General features: G+C 39.1%; 2 protein-coding genes across 2 annotated transcripts in view; one reads left to right on the top strand and one right to left on the bottom strand.

Moving 5' to 3' along the window:
• Nucleotides 1-16655, top strand: part of pld7 (phospholipase D family, member 7) — a 28067-nt gene extending 11412 nt beyond the window's left edge. Inside the window, exons 5-13 of the mRNA XM_057849809.1 lie at nt 8516-8694; nt 9037-9217; nt 9289-9403; nt 11464-11591; nt 11708-11899; nt 11981-12120; nt 15457-15622; nt 15744-15843; nt 15916-16655. Of these exons, the coding sequence (XP_057705792.1) occupies nt 8516-8694; nt 9037-9217; nt 9289-9403; nt 11464-11591; nt 11708-11899; nt 11981-12120; nt 15457-15622; nt 15744-15843; nt 15916-16118 (1404 nt within the window). The 3' untranslated portion in view covers nt 16119-16655. The remainder of the gene's footprint in view (nt 1-8515; nt 8695-9036; nt 9218-9288; nt 9404-11463; nt 11592-11707; nt 11900-11980; nt 12121-15456; nt 15623-15743; nt 15844-15915) is intronic.
• Nucleotides 14731-18816, bottom strand: smim19 (small integral membrane protein 19). The gene is made up of 3 exons (XM_057849814.1): nt 18527-18816; nt 16739-16863; nt 14731-16662 (listed from the first exon to the last, which is right to left on the bottom strand). Exons 1-3 carry the CDS (start codon nt 18658-18660, stop codon nt 16598-16600), a joined length of 324 nt encoding a protein of 107 aa, XP_057705797.1. The 5' UTR covers nt 18661-18816; the 3' UTR covers nt 14731-16597.
• Between the last annotated feature and the right edge of the window lie 444 nt (nt 18817-19260).

The raw sequence follows: 19260 nt of genomic DNA, 5'->3' as shown, positions 1-19260 counted from the left end.
GCCTCCAATGTGGTCGTGCACCATCTTGCTGAAAAATGATGGTTGGTTGAAGGTCATTCAGTTGTGGTGCCACATATTCAGTTAAAAGGTCAAGGTAAACATTTGCAGAAATTGATGTCTCGATGAAGAAAAACTCACAAATGCAGTGTAATAAAAAAACTTTAATAAACACTGAGTACAATAGAACAAATCTGAATGAAATATCTAATCAATTGCATTCTTAATACATTTTTGAAATGGTAAAGAGACTTTATGGACACCCTGTATATCCTCATCTACCTAGTGGTGACGCAGCACCAGGAGCAACGCAGGGTTTAGTATCTTGCTCAAGGATACTTAGACAAGGTCATCAGGGCAGAGAATCGAACCCACACCCTCTGGGTTTTAAGTCTATTAAATATAGGCACTTCTGGAGCTATTATTTTCGATTTGTGTGATTCAGAAAGCATGCTTTAGGCATTTCAAGGAAGATCAATGTTTGCACATAGACTTCATAAATTACATATTATACTATGAAGTCTATGGTTTCCATTATTCAAGTTTTACTCTTTTACTGCAAATGAATATCGCCTACAAAAATCTGTTATCGGCCCCTCAAACTATTAATAATCGTATTGCTCCTGAAAAACCCATATCGGTCAATCTCTAATCGATGTTGATATTTTATTGCAACATACATGATGGATTTACCCCATTGTCATCGTCTACCTAATTTCTCCAGTCCTGTTTGGGGAGCGCTAATCTTGTGAGTGAAATTAAGCTGCTGGTGAGGAGTTAATAAAAGAGGAAGACGATAAAGCAATATCAGAAGAACCGATGGAGCAATTGTGGCAAATGCAAACACAGAAAAACAAAGTTGCTACTGACATTTCAGTTTTAGAAAGCAGTGCTCTGTCCTGGTTTACATAAATTCAAATGTATTTTTATAGCCCTTTACAAAAACCTGAGAGGTCCTCAAAGTGCTTTAGAACAAAGCAAAATAAAGTAGATAATAGATAAAAGGCAGGGAAGTACAATAAAATTGAGAAAGAAAACAATGCATCACGCTAAAAGTCATTACAACAAATAAAACGGATGAGTAAATCAAAACATGTTATTAATGTTCACGCACTTTAACTTGTCCAGCTGTGCAGTGATAACTTTAACAAAACTAAGAGGCATTGAGGTACCATGCAAAATAAAGTTGATAATGACTTTTCAGTACCAGCAAAAGTGCACTGTCCTGGTTTACTTAAAAAATGCTTTTAATGTTCATGCACATTAATTGCCCAGCTATGCAGTGTTTAGATTTTACACAACTAGTGCAGTGAGGCACTAGGAAAATGCACATTTCTTTGTACATTGTTTAAGTTTTGGCATTGAATAAATGCATAATTACTATAATAGGGGTGTGACAAAATATCGAAATGGTGATATATCGTGATATTTTGTATTCCAAAAGGTTATCGATATGCACCTGCCAGGAATCAAGATATCGCTTTAAAAAGCTGTCGATGTTAAAAAACGAAAAAGGAACCAACAAGTTGGCTATCAAAATTTTAAACTATAATAGTGTCTCAGTTAACTCTATGGCTGCCATTGATGGCGCTCGACGCCCAATCCATTTAGACTGGGAGGGTCGAACGAACGTTCATTCATTCGAAACCAAAACATTCACAGTCACTCTTTCTGATTTTCAGTCCATTTACAAGTCGAATCTTTGTTCATTTTAGTGCATTTACAGGTCGCTTCCTGTTGAGGTTGAGTCGCTGCCGATTCATTTGGGAGATTCCTGGGCCACTTCCTGTTCCGTAACCCAAAATCAACAGGAAGTGACTCATAAAATGCCCCGAAATGAACAGGAAGTGTTTCAAAATCAATAAAGTAATGATCTGAAATGCCCCAAAATTACCTCGTTGCCTAGCATTGGCTGCCACTGATGGCCATGGACATTCATTGGATGTCTACTAGTGGTAAAGTCATTCACAACAGAAGCTAGTTTTTCTGTTTATTAGTCGTTTTGTAGAATATCTTAGGTTGATTTACTGACCAATGTATTGATAATCGTTGTATCGCCATATCGTGAGATCGTTATCGTAAGCTTTGTATCGTGTATCGTATCGTGAGGTACCAAGAGGTTCCCACTCCTACTTTATAATATTTATGGGTATTTTTCCAGTCACATACAGTGGGGCAAATAAGTATTTAGTCAACCACTAATTGTGCAAGTTCTCCCACTTGAAAATATTAGAGAGGCCTGTAATTGTCAACATGGGTAAACCTCACCCATGAGAGACGGAATGTGGGGAAGAAAAACCTATAAAATCACAATGTTTGATTTTTAAAGAATTTATTTGCAAATCATGGTGGAAAATAAGGATTTGGTCAATACCAAAATTCATCTCAATACTTTTTTTATGTACCCTTTGTTGGCAATAACGGAGGCCAAACGTTTTCTGTCACTCTTCACAAGCTTTTCGCACACTGTTGCTCGTATTTTGGCCCATTCCTCCATGCAGATCTCCTCTAGAGCAGTGATGTTTTGGGGCTGTCGTTGGGCAACACGGACTTTCAACTCCCTCCACAGATTTTCTATGGGGCTGCGATCTGGAGACTGGCTAGGCCACTCCAGGACCTTGAAATGCTTCTTACGAAGCCACTCCTTTGTTGCCCTGGCTGTGTGTATGGGATCATTGTCATGCTGAAAGACCCAGCCTCGTCTCATCTTCAATGCCCTTGCTGATAGGAGATTTTTACTCAAAATCTCTCTATTCATTCTTTCCTTTACACCAGTGGTGTCCAAACTATTCCACATAGGGCCGCAGTGGGTGCTGGATTTCATTCCTACACAACAAGACGACATCTTTTCACCAATCTGGTGTTTCACAAGTGTAATCAGTTGATTGCAGTCAGGTGCTGCTTGTTTTAGCACAAACCTAATTGGTTAAACTGTCTGTGCTCGATTGGTAGGAACAAAAACCAGGACCCACAGCGGCCATTGAGGACAGGTTTGGACAGCCATGCTTTACACAGATCAGTCATCCTGGTCTTTTTGCAGAAAAACAGCCCCAAAGCATGATGTTTCCACCCCCATGCTTCTCAGTGGGTATGGTGTTCTTCAGATGCAATTCAGTATTTCTCCTCTTCTTGTGTGGTTCTGGGATGTTTGCTCACAGTTCTTATCATTTTGACGCCATGGGGTGAGATCTTGCATGGAGCCCCAAATCGTGGGAGATTATAAGTGGTCTTGTATGTCTTCCGTTTTCTAATAATTGCTCCCGCAGTTGATTTATTTACACCAAGCATTTTACCTATTGCAGATTCAGTCTTCCCAGCCTGATGCAGGTCTACAATTTTGTCTCTGGTGTCCTTCAACAGCTCTTTGGTCTTGGCCATAGTGGAGTGTGGAGTGTGACTGACTGAGGTTGTGGACAGCTGTCTTTTATACTGATAATGAGTTAAAACAGGTTCCATTAATACAGGTAACGAGTGGAGTGGAGCCTCGTTAGACCTCTTTGACAGCCAGAAATCTTGCTTGTTTGTAGGTGACCAAATACTTATTTTCCACTCTAATTAGGAAATACTTTAAAAATGAAACAATGTGATTTTCTGTTTTTTTTTTCACATTCTGTCTCTCATGGTTGAGGTTTACCCATGTTGACAGTTACAGGCCTCTCTGATCTTTTCAAGTAGGAGAACTTGCACAATTGGTGGTTGACTAAATACTTATTTGCCCCACTGTATATTGTGATATATCGTTGAAGAAATTTTTTATGAAATATGGAATATCATAGTTACTGTCTATCGCGAGCATACAATCGTATAATTATCATTATCGCCACAGTAATCGTGAGTTACCGGTATCGGTCCACACCATAAAAGCATACACCTGTGCTTGAAAATATGTCCGTGGGTATAATGGATGTAGGGCTGCAGCTATCGATTATTTTGGCAGTCGATTAATCGATGAACTAGTTAGTTCGAATAATCGAGTAATCTGATAAGGAACATTAAAAATTAAAGTACCTGAGCTCAGCCGCCAATCTATGTACAACAAAAGAACAATTGGCTAACTTGTGTAGCAAAAGTCTGCTAGATGAAATGCTATAAAATGCTGTTTTTTTTTTTTTTACAATGCTCTTAACAAATGGTTCAGACACATATTTCCGCAAAAAAACAGCTAAATATACATATGAACGAACTTACGAATGCACTAAAAAAACGTTAGCTCAAACAAAAGCTAATGTTGGTCTTAACAGGGAGCAGCTGGATTCACCCATGTGAAATAAGGCAGACAAGAGGGCAGTGTATCCACCCAAATCAATAAAACTAAATGCAAACACTTTGAAAATAAACCACTACTACAACGCCACTTTAATGAAACGAATACTCGATGCAGCAAAGTTTAATTCGAATCTTTTTTGCTAATTGATTACTCGAGTTTATCGATTAATCGTTGTAGCACTAAATGGATGTCACGGAATGGTGGCGTTTGTAAGCAGTTATTTTTTTAGTTTTAAACATTTTTTTTTCAATTATTTCCGGTCCAAGGAATTTGTGAGTTGCATACTTTAAAAATTCCTCCCGATATACTTTGCTTTATTGTGTTATATTTAGGGCTGTCAAACGATTAAAATTTTTAATCGAGTTAATCACTGCTTAAAAATTAATTAATCGTAATTAATCACAATTCAAACCATCTCTAAAATATGCCACATTTTTGTGTAAATTATCGTTGGAATGGAAAGATAAGACACAAGACTGAACTGTATTTGTTCATTCTAACAATAAATCCACAAGATGGCATTAACATTATTTACATTCTTTCTGTTATAGGGATCCACGGATAGAAAGACTTGTAGTTCTTAAAAGATAAAATTGAGTACAAGTATAGCAATTGTATATTAAACCCCCTCTTAACGGTTTCGTTTTAATAAAATTTGTAAAATTTTCTATCAAAAAAAAAAAAACTAGTAGCTCGCCATTGGCACATGGGCTCCCTGCCGTTCTTCCACAGTGTCTTTAACTACGTAAGGTAGTGATTGAAATACACCACAAGGTGTCAATGGCGAGTTTTAAATTGGAGATCTTGCCAAGGCAAAGTCGAGTCAAGTTTTATGTGTATTTCACATAGCTATTTTGATTGGGAATGCCAGTTCTCTGTGCATTGAGCGCTTTTCTTTTTGTGAACATCTTTTTTTTTTTTTTTTTTTTTTTTTGAGCGACAGGAATATTATTTTTGTTGTGCTTTCACTAAATAATACTGTAGCGACTCAACTGATCTGCCGAAATGCATGATAGGAAGTTGGGCAACCACGACTGTCAGTGGTGGCTACAAATAGTGTACAATATCTTCTGCGGTGTGTTCAAATAAGCGTGTTAAAAAAAAAAAAGTCTCCTGCTCTGCCCAAATGCATGATGGGAAGTTGGGCAACCATGACTGTTAGTAGTGGCTGCAAATGCTATACAGTATGTTCTGCGTTGTGTTCAATTAAGCGTGTCAAGAAAAAGTGTGTCCACCCGCATTTCTCTGCCTTTTCGCTCTCAATGTGCTAAAACGGCGTCATTCTGAACTGTTTGAGGCAACGCATGAACGGGTCATTCCGTGCATGCGTTAATTGTAGAGCTGAAACGAATACTCGAGTAACTCGAGTTTAAAAACTGAAAAACCTGCGTCGACGTTGCTAAAAACTACGCCCGCATATTGCTACGGTGGTAGCAGGTAGCGTCTGATGCGTGTCATAGATATCACATGTCCGTAGAACTAGATGCGAAATTATCGACTCGGCAGCGTAGATAAAACAGCCGCCATCTTAAAGCAGTACACTTCTCAGCGCTCATAAATAAGATTAACGTTACTGTCACTCTCTCATGTAACGTTATCCCTGCGGAGGGCTAGGTTTCTATTCATTATGACCACTGTAGATGCATAACTAACTCTTACATACAGGCTTTATTAAATCTGTGAAAACGGTGCTGTAGAGTGATTAGGGTGTAAAATAAAAACTTAATAATGCTAACTGTCAATTTTAGCTCAGTAGTCATTGCTAGATAAAACACCATGTTGCACTGGTGCCTAATGTGCTCCAATACAGCACAACATTTATTTTGAACACTGCAAAAACTCAAAATCCTATCAGGACTTACAGTTTAGACTAACTTAAAACTTAACTAGAACTTATAGCTTGACACAAGTGGAAATTCAATTGAAACACGTGGGAAAAACACCTGACTTTTAAGTGATGTGTGTTATCAAGCGTAATGACATTTTTAGGTAAGAAATATACAGTGCCTTGCAAAAGTATTCGGCCCCCTTGAACCTTGCAACCTTTCGCCACATTTCAGGCTTCAAACATAAAGATATAAAATTTTAATTTTTTGTCAAGAATCAACAACAAGTGGGACACAATCGTGAAGTGGAACAAAATTCATTGGATAATTTAAACTTTTTTAACAAATAAAAAACTGAAAAGTGGGGCGTGCAATATTATTCGGCCCCCTTGCGTTAATACTTTGTAGCGCCACCTTTTGCTCCAATTACAGCTGCAAGTCACTTGGGGTATGTATCTATCAGTTTTGCACATCGAGAGACTGACATTCTTGCCCATTCTTCCTTGCAAAACAGCTCGAGCTCAGCGAGGTTGGATGGAGAGTGTTTGTGAACAGCAGTCTTCAGCTCTTTCCACAGATTCTCGATTGGATTCAGGTCTGGACTTTGACTTGGCCATTCTAACACCTGGATACGTTTATTTTTGAACCATTCCATTGTAGATTTGGCTTTATGTTTTGGATCATTGTCCTGTTGGAAGATAAATCTCCGTCCCAGTCTCAGGTCTTGTGCACATACCAACAGGTTTTCTTCCAGAATGTTCCTGTATTTGGCTGCATCCATCTTCCTGTCAATTTTAACCATCTTCCCCGTCCCTGCTGAAGAAAACCAGGCCCAAACCATGATGCTGCCATCACCATGTTTGACAGTGGGGATGGTGTGTTCAGGGTGATGAGCTGTGTTGCTTTTACACCAAACATATCGTTTTGCATTGTGGCCAAAAAGTTCAATTTTGGTTTCATCTGACCAGAGCACCTTCTTCCACATGTTTGGTGTGTCTCCCAGGTGGCTTGTGGCAAACTTTAAACGAGACTTTTTATGGATATCTTTGAAAAATGGCTTTCTTCTTGCCACTCTTCCATAACGGCCAGATTTGTGCAGTGTACGACTGATTGTTGTCCTATGCACAGACTCTCCCACCTCAGCTGTAGATCTCTGCAGTTCATCCAGAGTGAGCATGGGCCTCTTGGCTGCATCTCTGATCAGTTTTCTCCTTGTTTGAGAAGAAAGTTTGGATGGACAGCCGGGTCTTGGTAGATTTGCAGTGGTCTGATGCTCCTTCCATTTCAATATGATGGCTTGCACAGTGCTCCTTGAGATGTTTAAAGCTTGGGAAATCTTTTTGTATCCAAATCCGGCTTTAAACTTCTCCACAACAGTATCTCGGACCTGCCTCGTGTGTTCCTTGGTTTTCATAATGCTCTCTGCACTTTAAACAGAACCCTGAGACTATCACAGAGCAGGTGCATTTATACGGCGACTTGATTACACAGAGGTGGATTCTGTTTATCATCATCGGTCATTTAGGACAACATTGGATCATTCAGAGATCCTCACTGAACTTCTGGAGTGAGTTTGCTGCACTGAAAGTAAAGGGGCCGAATAATATTGCACGCCCCACTTTTCAGTTTTTTATTTGTTAAAAAAAGTTTAAATGATCCAATAAATGTTGTTCCACTTCACGATTGTGTCCCACTTGTTGTTGATTCTTGACAAAAAAATTAAATTTCATATCTTTATGTTTGAAGCCTGAAATGTGGCGAAAGGTTGCAAGATTCAAGGGGGCCGAATACTTTTGCAAGGCACTGTATATATTTTTTATAAGATCTAAAAGTTTTTTTTTTTTTTAGGTCACATTTGAGATGCAATTGTTGGCCGTTTTCAACAATGTACATCGAAAATAAAGACATTGATTGACTGAAAATGGTTCAATATTAGATGAAATGTCTTTTGTTTTCTCATCTATATTTATAATTGCTCTCTACCTAAAAAAATTGTTTTATCCGATTACTCGATTGATCGATAGAATTTTCAGTCGATTACTCAATTACTAAAATATTCGATAGCTGCAGCCCTAGTTAATTGCATCAAATATTTTAACGTGATTAATTTAAAAAATTAATTACCGCGCATAAACGCGATAAATTTGACAGCCCTAGTTGTATTTATTGTTACTAATTTGAAAAGGTCTACAGAATGTAGCCAGGGGGGTGGCTAGTTAATTTTTCACGGGGGACCGTGGCCACCCCTGGCCACCCCATAGTGGTGCCATTGCCCTATAGTCGTTTAAGAGTTTTCCTACACCCCCTCAAAAATAGCTTTGGAAGGCTAAAACATTCCCAACATGTTTTTCATTCTTATAGTCAAGCTGTTGTCGATTTTCACCGCACCCTTCACTTCAGGTTGAAAAATGTTCTCTGTTGGCAGCGATCCGGATGTGGCAGCCTCATCCTCCGCCTCTTGCTGCCGGCGACTTTGTTGCTTGTTGCGATGCACGCATGGCGCTTTGGCATTCCCATGTCGGTCAGCCAGCTCGCTGCTCATATGGAGCTGCACTGGCTGGAGGGCATGGGCCCCATTACAGAGAAATGTAGCAAAGATTGTAGGTAAGGAATTTGTATTTTTATCTTGTCAAAATGATGAAAAACAGGAACAGGATGCTTATTATCTTAACTCATTGACTGACATTGGGGGCGATTGACGTCCAATCCATTCGAACTGAGAAGGTTGTTAGTGACGTTTAACTAATTGGCTACCGTAGTTGGCGACAGTCCTCCCAGTCAAAATGGACTGGACACCTGTTGCCGTCAAATTGAGTTTTTCACATAACATTTTTTTTTCTTTTACTAACTACCATAACACATACTCTGTGAATACAACACTTATGCCTGGGCAGTGAATGAGTTAAAAATCATAACATAACCAATGATTTACTTTTCTGTGTTTAGAGTTCATCTGGTGGAGAGTATCCCCCAGGGTCTCTACCCGTCCAGCCCTTCACCGCAGCAGAGTACAGCGGTCAGCTGGCTCCAGCTGCTGGACAAGGCCAACAGCTCGGTCAGCATCGCTGCTTTCTACATGTCGCTGCGGAGCAACCTTTCGGAGTTCGCCGAAACTGACGACGCTCAGGTAAGAAGAGTGGTTCGGCTTGACATGACAGTCAGCCCGGTCTACATCTCTACTTTTATGAATGTTTTTAGGGCAGGAAGGTCTTTGAGCAACTGAAGCAGCTCCCGTCCAAAAATGTCAAACTCAAGATTGCCGTGAACGGACCTCAAAATAGGATTCAAGACACAAGCGAATTGGCTTTGGCAGGTATATATAGAGAGATTGTTTTTCCAATCATACTCGCAACGAGGGATGTCCCGATCACATATTTTTGCACCTGAGCCCGAGTCACCTGATTTTGATAATCTGAGTTCCGATCCGATACCAAAAAAAAAGTTTTTTGTTTAAAAAAGAGGGAAAAAAATGTTCCAAACATGTGTAACGCGCGGCAGGGCAGGATGAATGCATAACAGGTAAAAAAGGGAGCAGACATCCACTTATTCACTTTTAATAGACAAAAATAAATAAATCCAGCTCAACCACTCGCCACTTGGGAGTACAACGGACCACGCACACATGATCACACTTGACTCCCCAAAAAGTAGGTAGCAAATGAAGAACAAATTCAATATACAACATAAAGAGGCACCACTGTGTGGTGGATCACAGAAGTGACTTTTACATGTTATTGTTCCTATGTGCTGCCTTCATAATGTGAATTATTTTCAAACGAGAATAACGTAGAAAAATGCTTGTCTTTCTTAAATACGTCATTGAGTGGGTCCACTCAAATCCACTCAAGCTTTGACGCTCACGCCGCTGAGAACACCCTCTCACTTGTACAAGTTGCAACTTTTGCGCAGGTTTAACGATGATTGACACGTGAGCCTTTGGCGCTGCGTATATTTCCTGTAAGCCACAACCAGGAGTGCTTGTGCATAACGATCATAATAATTAAAGTCATTGGCACAGTTGGGAGATTGTTGATGTGTTTTGTTAATTTAGTTTGAGGGTTGTAAGTAGTAATGATCCAAAGTTACTTTATGGTCAATATTAATACGAGGGCTGTCAAACGATTAAAATTTTAATCGAGTTAATCACAGCTTAAAAATTAATTAATCATAATTAATCGCAATTCAAACCATCTCTAAAATATGCCATAATTTTCTGTAAATTGTTGGAATGGAAAGATAAGACACAAGACGGACATAAACATTCAACATACTGTACATAAGTACTGTATTTGTTTATTATAACAATAAATCCACAAGATGGCATTAACATTATTAACATTCTTTCTGTTAAAGGGATCCACGGATAGAAAGACTTGGAGTTCTTAAAAGATAATTTGAGTACAAGTTATAGTAATTTTATATTAAAACCCCTCATAATATTTTCGTTTTCAGCCACGTCGCTTTTCTTTTTGTGAACATTTTTTTTGAGAGATAGGAATATTATTTTGTTGTGCCTAACCCTTAACTGTTCCGCCCCAATGCATGATGGGAAGTTGGGCAACCATAACTGTCAGTGGTGGCTGCAAATGGTATAGAATATGTCCTGTGTTGTGTTCAATTAGGCTTGTTAAGAAAAATAACATCTCCTGCACATTGTGCCTAACCCTAACCCTTAACTGTTCCGCCCCAATACATGATGGGAAGTTGGGCAACCATAACTGTCAGTGATGGCTGCAAATGGTATACAGTATGTCCTGTGTTGTGTTCAATTAGGCGTGTTAAGAAAAATAACATCTCCTGCACTGCCCAAATGCATGATGGGAAGTTGGGCAACCATGACTGTCAGTGGTGGCTGCAAATGGTATACAGTATGTTCTCCGTTGTGTTCAATTAGGCGTGTTAAGAAAAAGATTGTCTCTTGCTCGGCCCAAATGCATGATGGGAAGTTTGGCAACCATGACTGTTAGTAGAGGCTGCCAAAGCTTAAGCTAATAAAAGGCACGGTCCAATGAACGCCTGTGCCCACTCGCATTTCTCTGCCTTTTCGCTCTCAATGTGCTAAAACGGCGTCATTGTAAACTATGAGGCAACAAATTAACGGGTCATTCCGTGCATAGGTTAATTGCGTCAAATATTTTAACGTGTTTAATCAAAAAAATTAATAACCGCCCGTGAACGCGATAAATTTGACAGCCCTAATAAATACAGTTCATTTTCAAAGGAACTGTGGTTTGTCAAATCACTGTCAATGGCAGTGAATGAGTTTATAATTTGGTTTTGTATTGCTTTTCTTAGTGTCTGATTATTTCAGAATTTGGTTGTTGCCGCTATGTGTGTTCGCTGTTCACCCACATCATAGTCTGAATTTTTCAGGCGCTAAAATCAGGGAGGTGGATATGACGACTTTAACGGGAGGCATCCTGCACACCAAGCTGTTGGTTATTGATCAGAAGCATTTCTACCTAGGTAGTGCCAACATGGACTGGCGCTCTTTGACTCAGGTAAAACGGACAAGAGGAGGAAGACTTTAAATTGATGGTTGATGGATGAATTATGCATGGGTTTTCCTCTAATACTAGGCTCACATGTAATAATGTTTGTGGTTTTTTGTTCCCAGGTCAAGGAGGTGGGTCTCGTCGTTGAGGACTGCAGCTGCCTGGCTCAAGACGCTGCTCGTATTTTTGAGGTGTACTGGAGCCTCAATGGGTCCCTGCCACTGTATTGGCCTGCCCGTTTCACTGCCTTATCTAGCTCCCAGAAGCCTCTGCTGGTCAACTTCAATGGAGTCGCCGCCAAAGTTTATTTCTCCGTGAGTTGAAACATAACTTTAAAACAATTGGAGCGACATATCCTGAGAGATCCTTCTATTCTCGGGTTGTGTCTTGTGTAGAGTGCCCCTCCGCAGATCTCGGCCCGCGGGCGCTCGGACGATCTGGCCACCATATTGTCCGTCATCGACGACGCTCGAGACTTTGTTTTCATCTCCGTCATGGACTACCTTCCGCTGTCAGAGTTCACCGAACCACTCAGGTTACCCTATGACACAGGTGTCAAACTTGAGGCCTACTGGGCATATAGGGCCATATCATTTGATGTCTCACGCGAAAGTAAATCATGTGATATGACTTCGTGTTTCAAGCTAAAATAAAATTGAAATACAATTCTTGTAGTCCCCAATAAAAGATTGAGGACTACAGAATTTCTGATGTTTTTTTTCCCTTTGTATTTATTTATTTTTATTGTAAATAATAAAAACATACTGTTCCTCTAAAAAATAAGCATAATTTTCCTCATGTTTTGTCAATACAAAAAAAAACTTTTTTAAAATAATTTATATGGGAAAAAAAGTTTTCTCCATTTTAATTGAAAAAATATGAATGACATTAAAAAGAAATCTATCAGAAAATATTTGCTATTAAACCTATATATAGGGCACTCATTCATTTCATTGACTGCAATCACAGCTAGTCCTACCAGTTCGAATTAATATGACGATTATCACTGTCAATGACTGGTGATGAGTTCAATGCTGTGAAATTTAAGAAAAAAATGTATATACAGTGATCCCTCGCTACTTCGCGCTTCAAACTTTGCGGCTTTTCAATTAAAAAAAAATAAATACAGATGAGCTGTCCTGATCCGATCACGTAATCTCACTCTCCCTCCTGGTGCTTTTCTTCTACATTCTCAGGCAGTGTACTGGAGTTGCTTGGTAAAGTTAACAATGATTGTCAGATGTTAAGATTTGATCTTGCAAAAGAAGTTTGGAAGCCCAAACTTCAAAGCGCCGCATGTGTCAATCATCGTTTAGCTTGCTAAACACTTGCTGTGGCAACTCATTATGTTGTGAGCAGATTTAACTCACTCAATTAAGCATTTAATAAAGACAAGCATTTCTCTACGTTATTCTTGTTTAAGTATAATTTGGTGGGAGAGTAACATATTTTAAACCTATTGTTATATTTGAATTGCTTAAAAACTATTTAAAAATATAAGGCGGAAAACACAGACAAGACTGAAAAAGCAGTTACTGCTCTTGCACTCTTTAAAAGAAACTTCTGTATTTTAAGCCAAAACAACTGTTGTGTTTGATAGAACAATATGTCTATATGCTGCCATAGCAGATTCATGGCGCATGAAGCCCCCGAACTACTTTAAATTTGTCCGTGTTACTTTGGAAACCCCCGTTTACAGATGTCGCGCAACCGCTTTTGTTTCAAAGTTGCCATAAAATGAAGGTAATTATTTATATTTTATTCAAAATGTCTGTCATTGTTAGCTTAGAATCATTGATGTCTAATATTTCGTTTAAAAAAATAACTAAAAAATTATTCACTCACATATTTTAAACTTTTTAACAAAATACGTCACAAATGGAAAAAAAATGGGGTCTGTAAAAAAAGTCACAGATATCTACCTCATAATTATCGCTTAATTGTTCTTTTTTTTTTTTGTTACTGTTGCATTTTCTCCGATATGTTAGACAATAAATTGATCCAAACAAAGAAAAATTGAAAGAAAGAAAAAACGTTTAAAAGGGTAAATATATGAAAAAGAAAATCTCGACCACTCTTTGATGTCGATGCTCTCACTTCCAGATGTTTTTTAAACAGCAAAACCGTTTTTTTTTTTTTTTTTAAATGCCGTCCTGTTCAAACTTTTTTTTCCCCCCAGAAAATTGAGATTTTAAGCTTTCCAATGATGTATCACACATGCATATCGGACAATTTTGAAATTTGGCTAAATTGGGGGTCTCAGAGAGGAACTTCAAGTCACCTGAGTGTTTTCCGTCAAATATTTATACATAATTTTTTTTTTTTTTTTTTTTTTGCGGGGAAAAAGGTGGGAACAAAGCATGTCTTATATGTATCTCTTTCCAATGCAAAATCAGAATACATTGAACACACACACACACACAAAAAAATGGGGGGGCAACTTAGCGGTTTTTCATTTATTCTGGTTCTGGTCCCCATTAACCGTGAAAAATGAGGGATCACTGTGTATATGTGGCGGAAAACACTCAGGTGATGTACAGTTCCACTCTGAGACACTCAATTTGGCCAAATTTCAAAATTGTCCTATATGCATGTGTGGTACATCATTGGAAAGTTTAAAATCTCCATTTTCTGGGGGAATAAAACTTTGGAACAGGAGGACATTTAAAGAAAAAAAATTTTTTTCAACCCCTAAAACCTAACTCGAGGTGAGAACATGAGAGAGCATTATTAAAGACACCATGATTTTAACGAATTATTATCGTGTACTACCTTATTTGATCCAAAAACTCCGTGTAGCATGTATCACAGAGTGTCAAGACACAGCTGTGAATGGCCACAGCTGTTTTTTTTTTTTTAAATAAAAAGGGGCGCGATGCAAAAATCGTAGACATCAAAGAGTGGTCGATTTTTTTTTTTTTTTCCCCCAAATATTTAGCATTCTAAACTTTTTTTTTTTTTTTTCTTCAATTTTTCTTTGTTTGGATCGATTATTATCTAAAATATCGAGGAAAATGCGACAGTCACAAAAATCTGTGACCTATTTACTGATGCTATTTTGTTTGTGACGTAATTTGAGTCGTTTTTTTTTTTTTTTTTTTTACCTAAATATTAGACATCAATTAATGATTCTAAGCTAAAAAATGATACATTTTGATTAATAAATATAATTCCCAACCTTCTTTTTATGGCTGGGTTGAAACAAAAGCGGTTGCACTGTGTCTGTAAACGGGGGGTCTCGAGGGTAAAACAGACAAATTAAAAATAGTTTAGGGGCTTAATTCGCCAAGAAACTGCTATGGCAGCATATAGACATATTGTTCTATCATACATAGCAGCTCTTTCGGCTTAAAATACAGCAATTTAAAAGATGGGTGCAGGAGCAGAAACTGCTTTTTCAGCCTTGTCTGTGTTTTCCGCCATGTCTTTTTTTTGTTGTTGTAACATTTTAACTAGGACGTGGCGTCCACATATGTGGACATCACATGGGTCATGTTGGCCACATTAGTAGATCAAATGTTTTTGTCCCAAAATGTGTATGAGAACTTAATGGGTTGTAAACTGTATTTTCTTAGATTACTACAAATAGTCACATGCCTTGTGAAGGGTTAAGAGGCTTAAAAAAGAGGATTTAGACAATTGTGAGGTCAACAATTTCTCTAAAAGATTCAGCAGCTTTCAGAATAGTTTAATTTGATTACCGATTAGTTGATGAGTTCAATCATCGCATCAGCCGTAGTTGGCTGAAGGAAACCAAAACGAAGATGTGGCCCGCCACAACCAGTTTGACACCACTGCGCCTTAAGATTTCGATACCAGACAATTAGTGCACCAGTGTGTCCCACATTTAAATTCTGTGTCCCGTTCTCAGGTTCTGGCCCACCATCGACAATGCCCTGCGTGCAGCAGCCTGCACCCGAGGCGTGAAAGTCCGTCTCCTGGTTAGCTGTTGGGACAACTCGCCTGCCGCCATGTTCACCTTCCTGCAATCGCTGCTGGTTCTTAACAGGCCTTCCATTAAATGTGACATTGAAGTGGTGTGTAATCGAAATTAATTCTGTAGTCTCGTAGGAATTGAACACAGATTCTTTACCAGAAGCAGACGTCCATTGAATATCGCAATCAAAGTTGAAGCTGTTTTTTTTTTTGTATATGCAGAAAATTTTCACAGTGCCTTCAACAGAGGAGCAGATGAAGATCCCCTTTGCGCGGGTCAACCACGCCAAGTACATGGTCACAGAGAGAGTTCTTTATATTGGTCAGTGTTACTCCTACTTTTAACACAGCCATTCCTGTGGATTACACTAATGAAATGTTTTTCTGCGGATAGGCACATCCAACTGGTCCGAGAACTACTTCACCCAGACCGCGGGAGTGAGTTTGGTGGTGAACCAGACCGACTCTGAGGTCAAACCAGGCCAACGGACTCTGCAGAGCCAAGCAGAAGAACTCTTCCTCCGAGATTGGAGGTCCCATTACTCGAGCTCGCTCTCGGCTGCTGACGTTCGGGCCTGCCCTCGCAGACCACTTTGACGAGCTCAGTTGTTGTTGCTGTTGGTCATTTGACAAACAATCGTTCAAAGATGTTTCGAAACCAAATATCATCATGTCCTAAAAGACTCATCTCACTTGAGTGATCAAAACAATGTGATCGCAGAACAAATCTAGTCATTAAGATGTAAAAAATAAGGGACCTGGATTTGTAAAAAAAAAAAAAAAAAAAAAATTTATAATGGATGTTTTACTAAATAAAACACGTTTATTTCAATTGAAAACATTTCATTCTACAACATAAAGCACATTTAATAAGTTGACGGGAAATTTCTTCAATTTTGTACTCTGCATGACAAAGTCCGAGAAGAGACAACTATATCCTCTCAAGTCCGTGTTACTCATCTTTAGATGCTTCTTCTACACCTAAACATCTCCATCAGGGTGGATCATCTTCATGCAGAAAAAAGCTGGCCATTATAAAGGAATTCATCTGTTGGGTTCTGTCCAGAGAAGACCCCTCATTCCATGGAAAGCTGGACACTGTCTGCTTGGCTCTGATGCTGTTGCTGATCATATTTCCTAGCTAGAACATAACAGGACCAGGACTTAGGTTGCAATATAAAGAGGAACCTCTACCTGAAATTTCAACTCCTACCAACCTAGAGAGTACATTTCCAGCTGTTGTCTCAGGCGGACTTTCTGCAGGCTGTCGTAGAAGTTTGGCTCCGGGCTGCTCCCAACGGTAGGAGGCAGGGAGAAGATCCGCATGATCTTCCGCTTATTTCTACATAACAAAACAACATTTGGTTGCAGCATTGGAAAAAAATTGTCATTTTTTTTTCATTAAGAGCTGAAAATCCTCAGTTTAACAGGGCATCACACTTCAGTATTGTAATTTAGAATCAATTATTTCACAATATAAGTACATTTATAAGTAGATTTGCATTTACAGGGAAAATCTGTCAGTAACTACACATTTTTCTGCCCCCTAACCCCGTGAAATTTAGCTAGTCCATCCATAAAGTACAGACTGGTACACGTTGTGCAAAAAGTTGTTCATCTAGATGCGTGTCCTGCCCGTCCTTTATATTTTGTCTCTGTTTTTATTTCATATGACACTGCCCAGATAGCAGACTGACATTGAAAACATGTTGGATCAACATTCTGCTGTCGATCTTATATCATTGAACAGTGGCATTACCCGGGGGGGGGGGCACGGACACGCTCTGCCCACCCAAAGAAAACTGGATGTAGTACTAACGGCAGTATGGGCACCGCGTATGGTATCCCATTCATATAGTACTGATGTATGCCTTTGCATTGATACCTCCTCTTTCACCTTAATGAACTGTTTGTTTTGTTCCTAGGGGGCGCTACACACATTTATGCATACTTTGATAAAATGTAAAATAAAAAATCCAAAAGTTTTCACCATTGTTTACCTGGCTGTTGAGTTTGGTGAGTTTTGACGCATTCTGAGGGGGTTCAAGTAGGGCTCAAAGCGTCGGCGGGACAAAGAATGACTGCTAGGGGGCGCTACATAGTGTATTTGGAATTTGTTTTAACAAGGTATCAAAGATTGACCTGTCTGGACCTGCTTGCCGATTTTGGTGGATTTTGAAGCATTCTAGGGCTCAAATTGAGTTCTAAGGGGCTGCGGAACAAAGAATGACTAATAATAATAAAACCGAGGAACCACAATGGGTTACCTAAAAAACACATTGTCACCTGCATGTCCATACTGTTCAATTATGGATGCGTTCTAGGTCAAATAAAATCAAATCAACTTTTATTTGTTTAGACCAAATCACAACAACAGTTATCTCATGGAGAAAACAAAACCATTTTTAAGGTGCAGTTGCCCTACGCTGGATTTTACCTACTTGAGCATTGTAGGTAAGACTAATGCCCACCCATATCTGGCATCCTGGTAACACCACTGTCCTTGAATCAACGTCACTTTTGCACCCTCAATGTTGTTTCAGCGTTGAAATCCTTACAAAACCTAAACGTCATTTCGGGCTTATCCATAATTAAATGACTTTTCAATCATATTTCCCGGTCAATCATAAACTATTTGTCAACATTAGTTCATCAACTATGAAACAATGTTAACCCAACCATCGCCTGGCATACCATAGAACAACGCTGTTTCAACGTCACTTGACGTCGAAACCATACTGATGATTTTGATGGAAAATCAACGTTTATTCAATGTCGCTCTGCTATCTGGGTTGTCTTTTTCAACCCCTAAATTACTGATTTTTTTTTTTTAAAAAAAACTAAAATGTAATTTACATGGCAGCAGACAGTGGCAATGAATGCAATGTGTGACGTTTTATCTTACATGTTTTCATTTCGAGTTTTGCATACAATTGAGAAAATAAAAAGCTTTAAAAAATAAAAAATAAATAAATAAAAAGATATAGAAATACTGTGCCACTCACTTCCTGGCGTACATAAGCAGGCCGAAGCTAACCAGGATAACCAGCAGGTAAACATTGGTCGCCTCATTCCAAGCTTCGTGAACGGTGTAGTCGATAGACTCGGGCTCGTTTCCTAAAAGGCCGTGAGCCCCCATCCAAACAAAACTATCACAAGAGAAAATACAGAAAACTAATACTGCAAGGGAATAATACGGTACACTAGCTAGCCTAGCGTTATTACGAATCCCACTCGTATTCTACGCGAGACTCTCTTTGCTGCTACATGATTGGCTGCTGCGCAGTACCTTTCAATAGGGCGTGTCTTATTCGGATGCAGCAGCAAATAATACTGAAGCAGTAGCCTGCCTTGTAGCCAATTATATTGTAGCAAGGCGCCTAGAACACCAGTGGGATTTTAGAGCGGCAATTGAGGTGACACACAATGACGTCAGATATTAGTACAGTGATCCCTCGTTTTTCGCGCTTTATGGGGACCAGAACCCACCGTGATAAGTGAAAAACCGCTAAATTGCGCCCCCCCAATGGCGTACCGCAAGCAACACGTCACTTCCGCTCATTAATATTCATGACATTAGCTACTGTTGCTAAGTAGGGACAAGCCACCGTTTGTCCGTAATAGGAAATGAATGGAAATCGTATACGAAGGAGATGTTTACAGAGCTAAACCTACCAATTCTGTCCGAAAATGATGTGCCTGGTGCCAAATTCACTGGCAAAGATGTGGAAGAACATAA

Source organism: Corythoichthys intestinalis, chromosome 11, assembly GCF_030265065.1.
Source record: "Corythoichthys intestinalis isolate RoL2023-P3 chromosome 11, ASM3026506v1, whole genome shotgun sequence".
Taxonomy (NCBI): domain Eukaryota; kingdom Metazoa; phylum Chordata; class Actinopteri; order Syngnathiformes; family Syngnathidae; genus Corythoichthys; species Corythoichthys intestinalis.
Note: the sequence above shows the minus strand (reverse complement) of the source record. Positions and strands in the feature narration are given on the sequence as shown.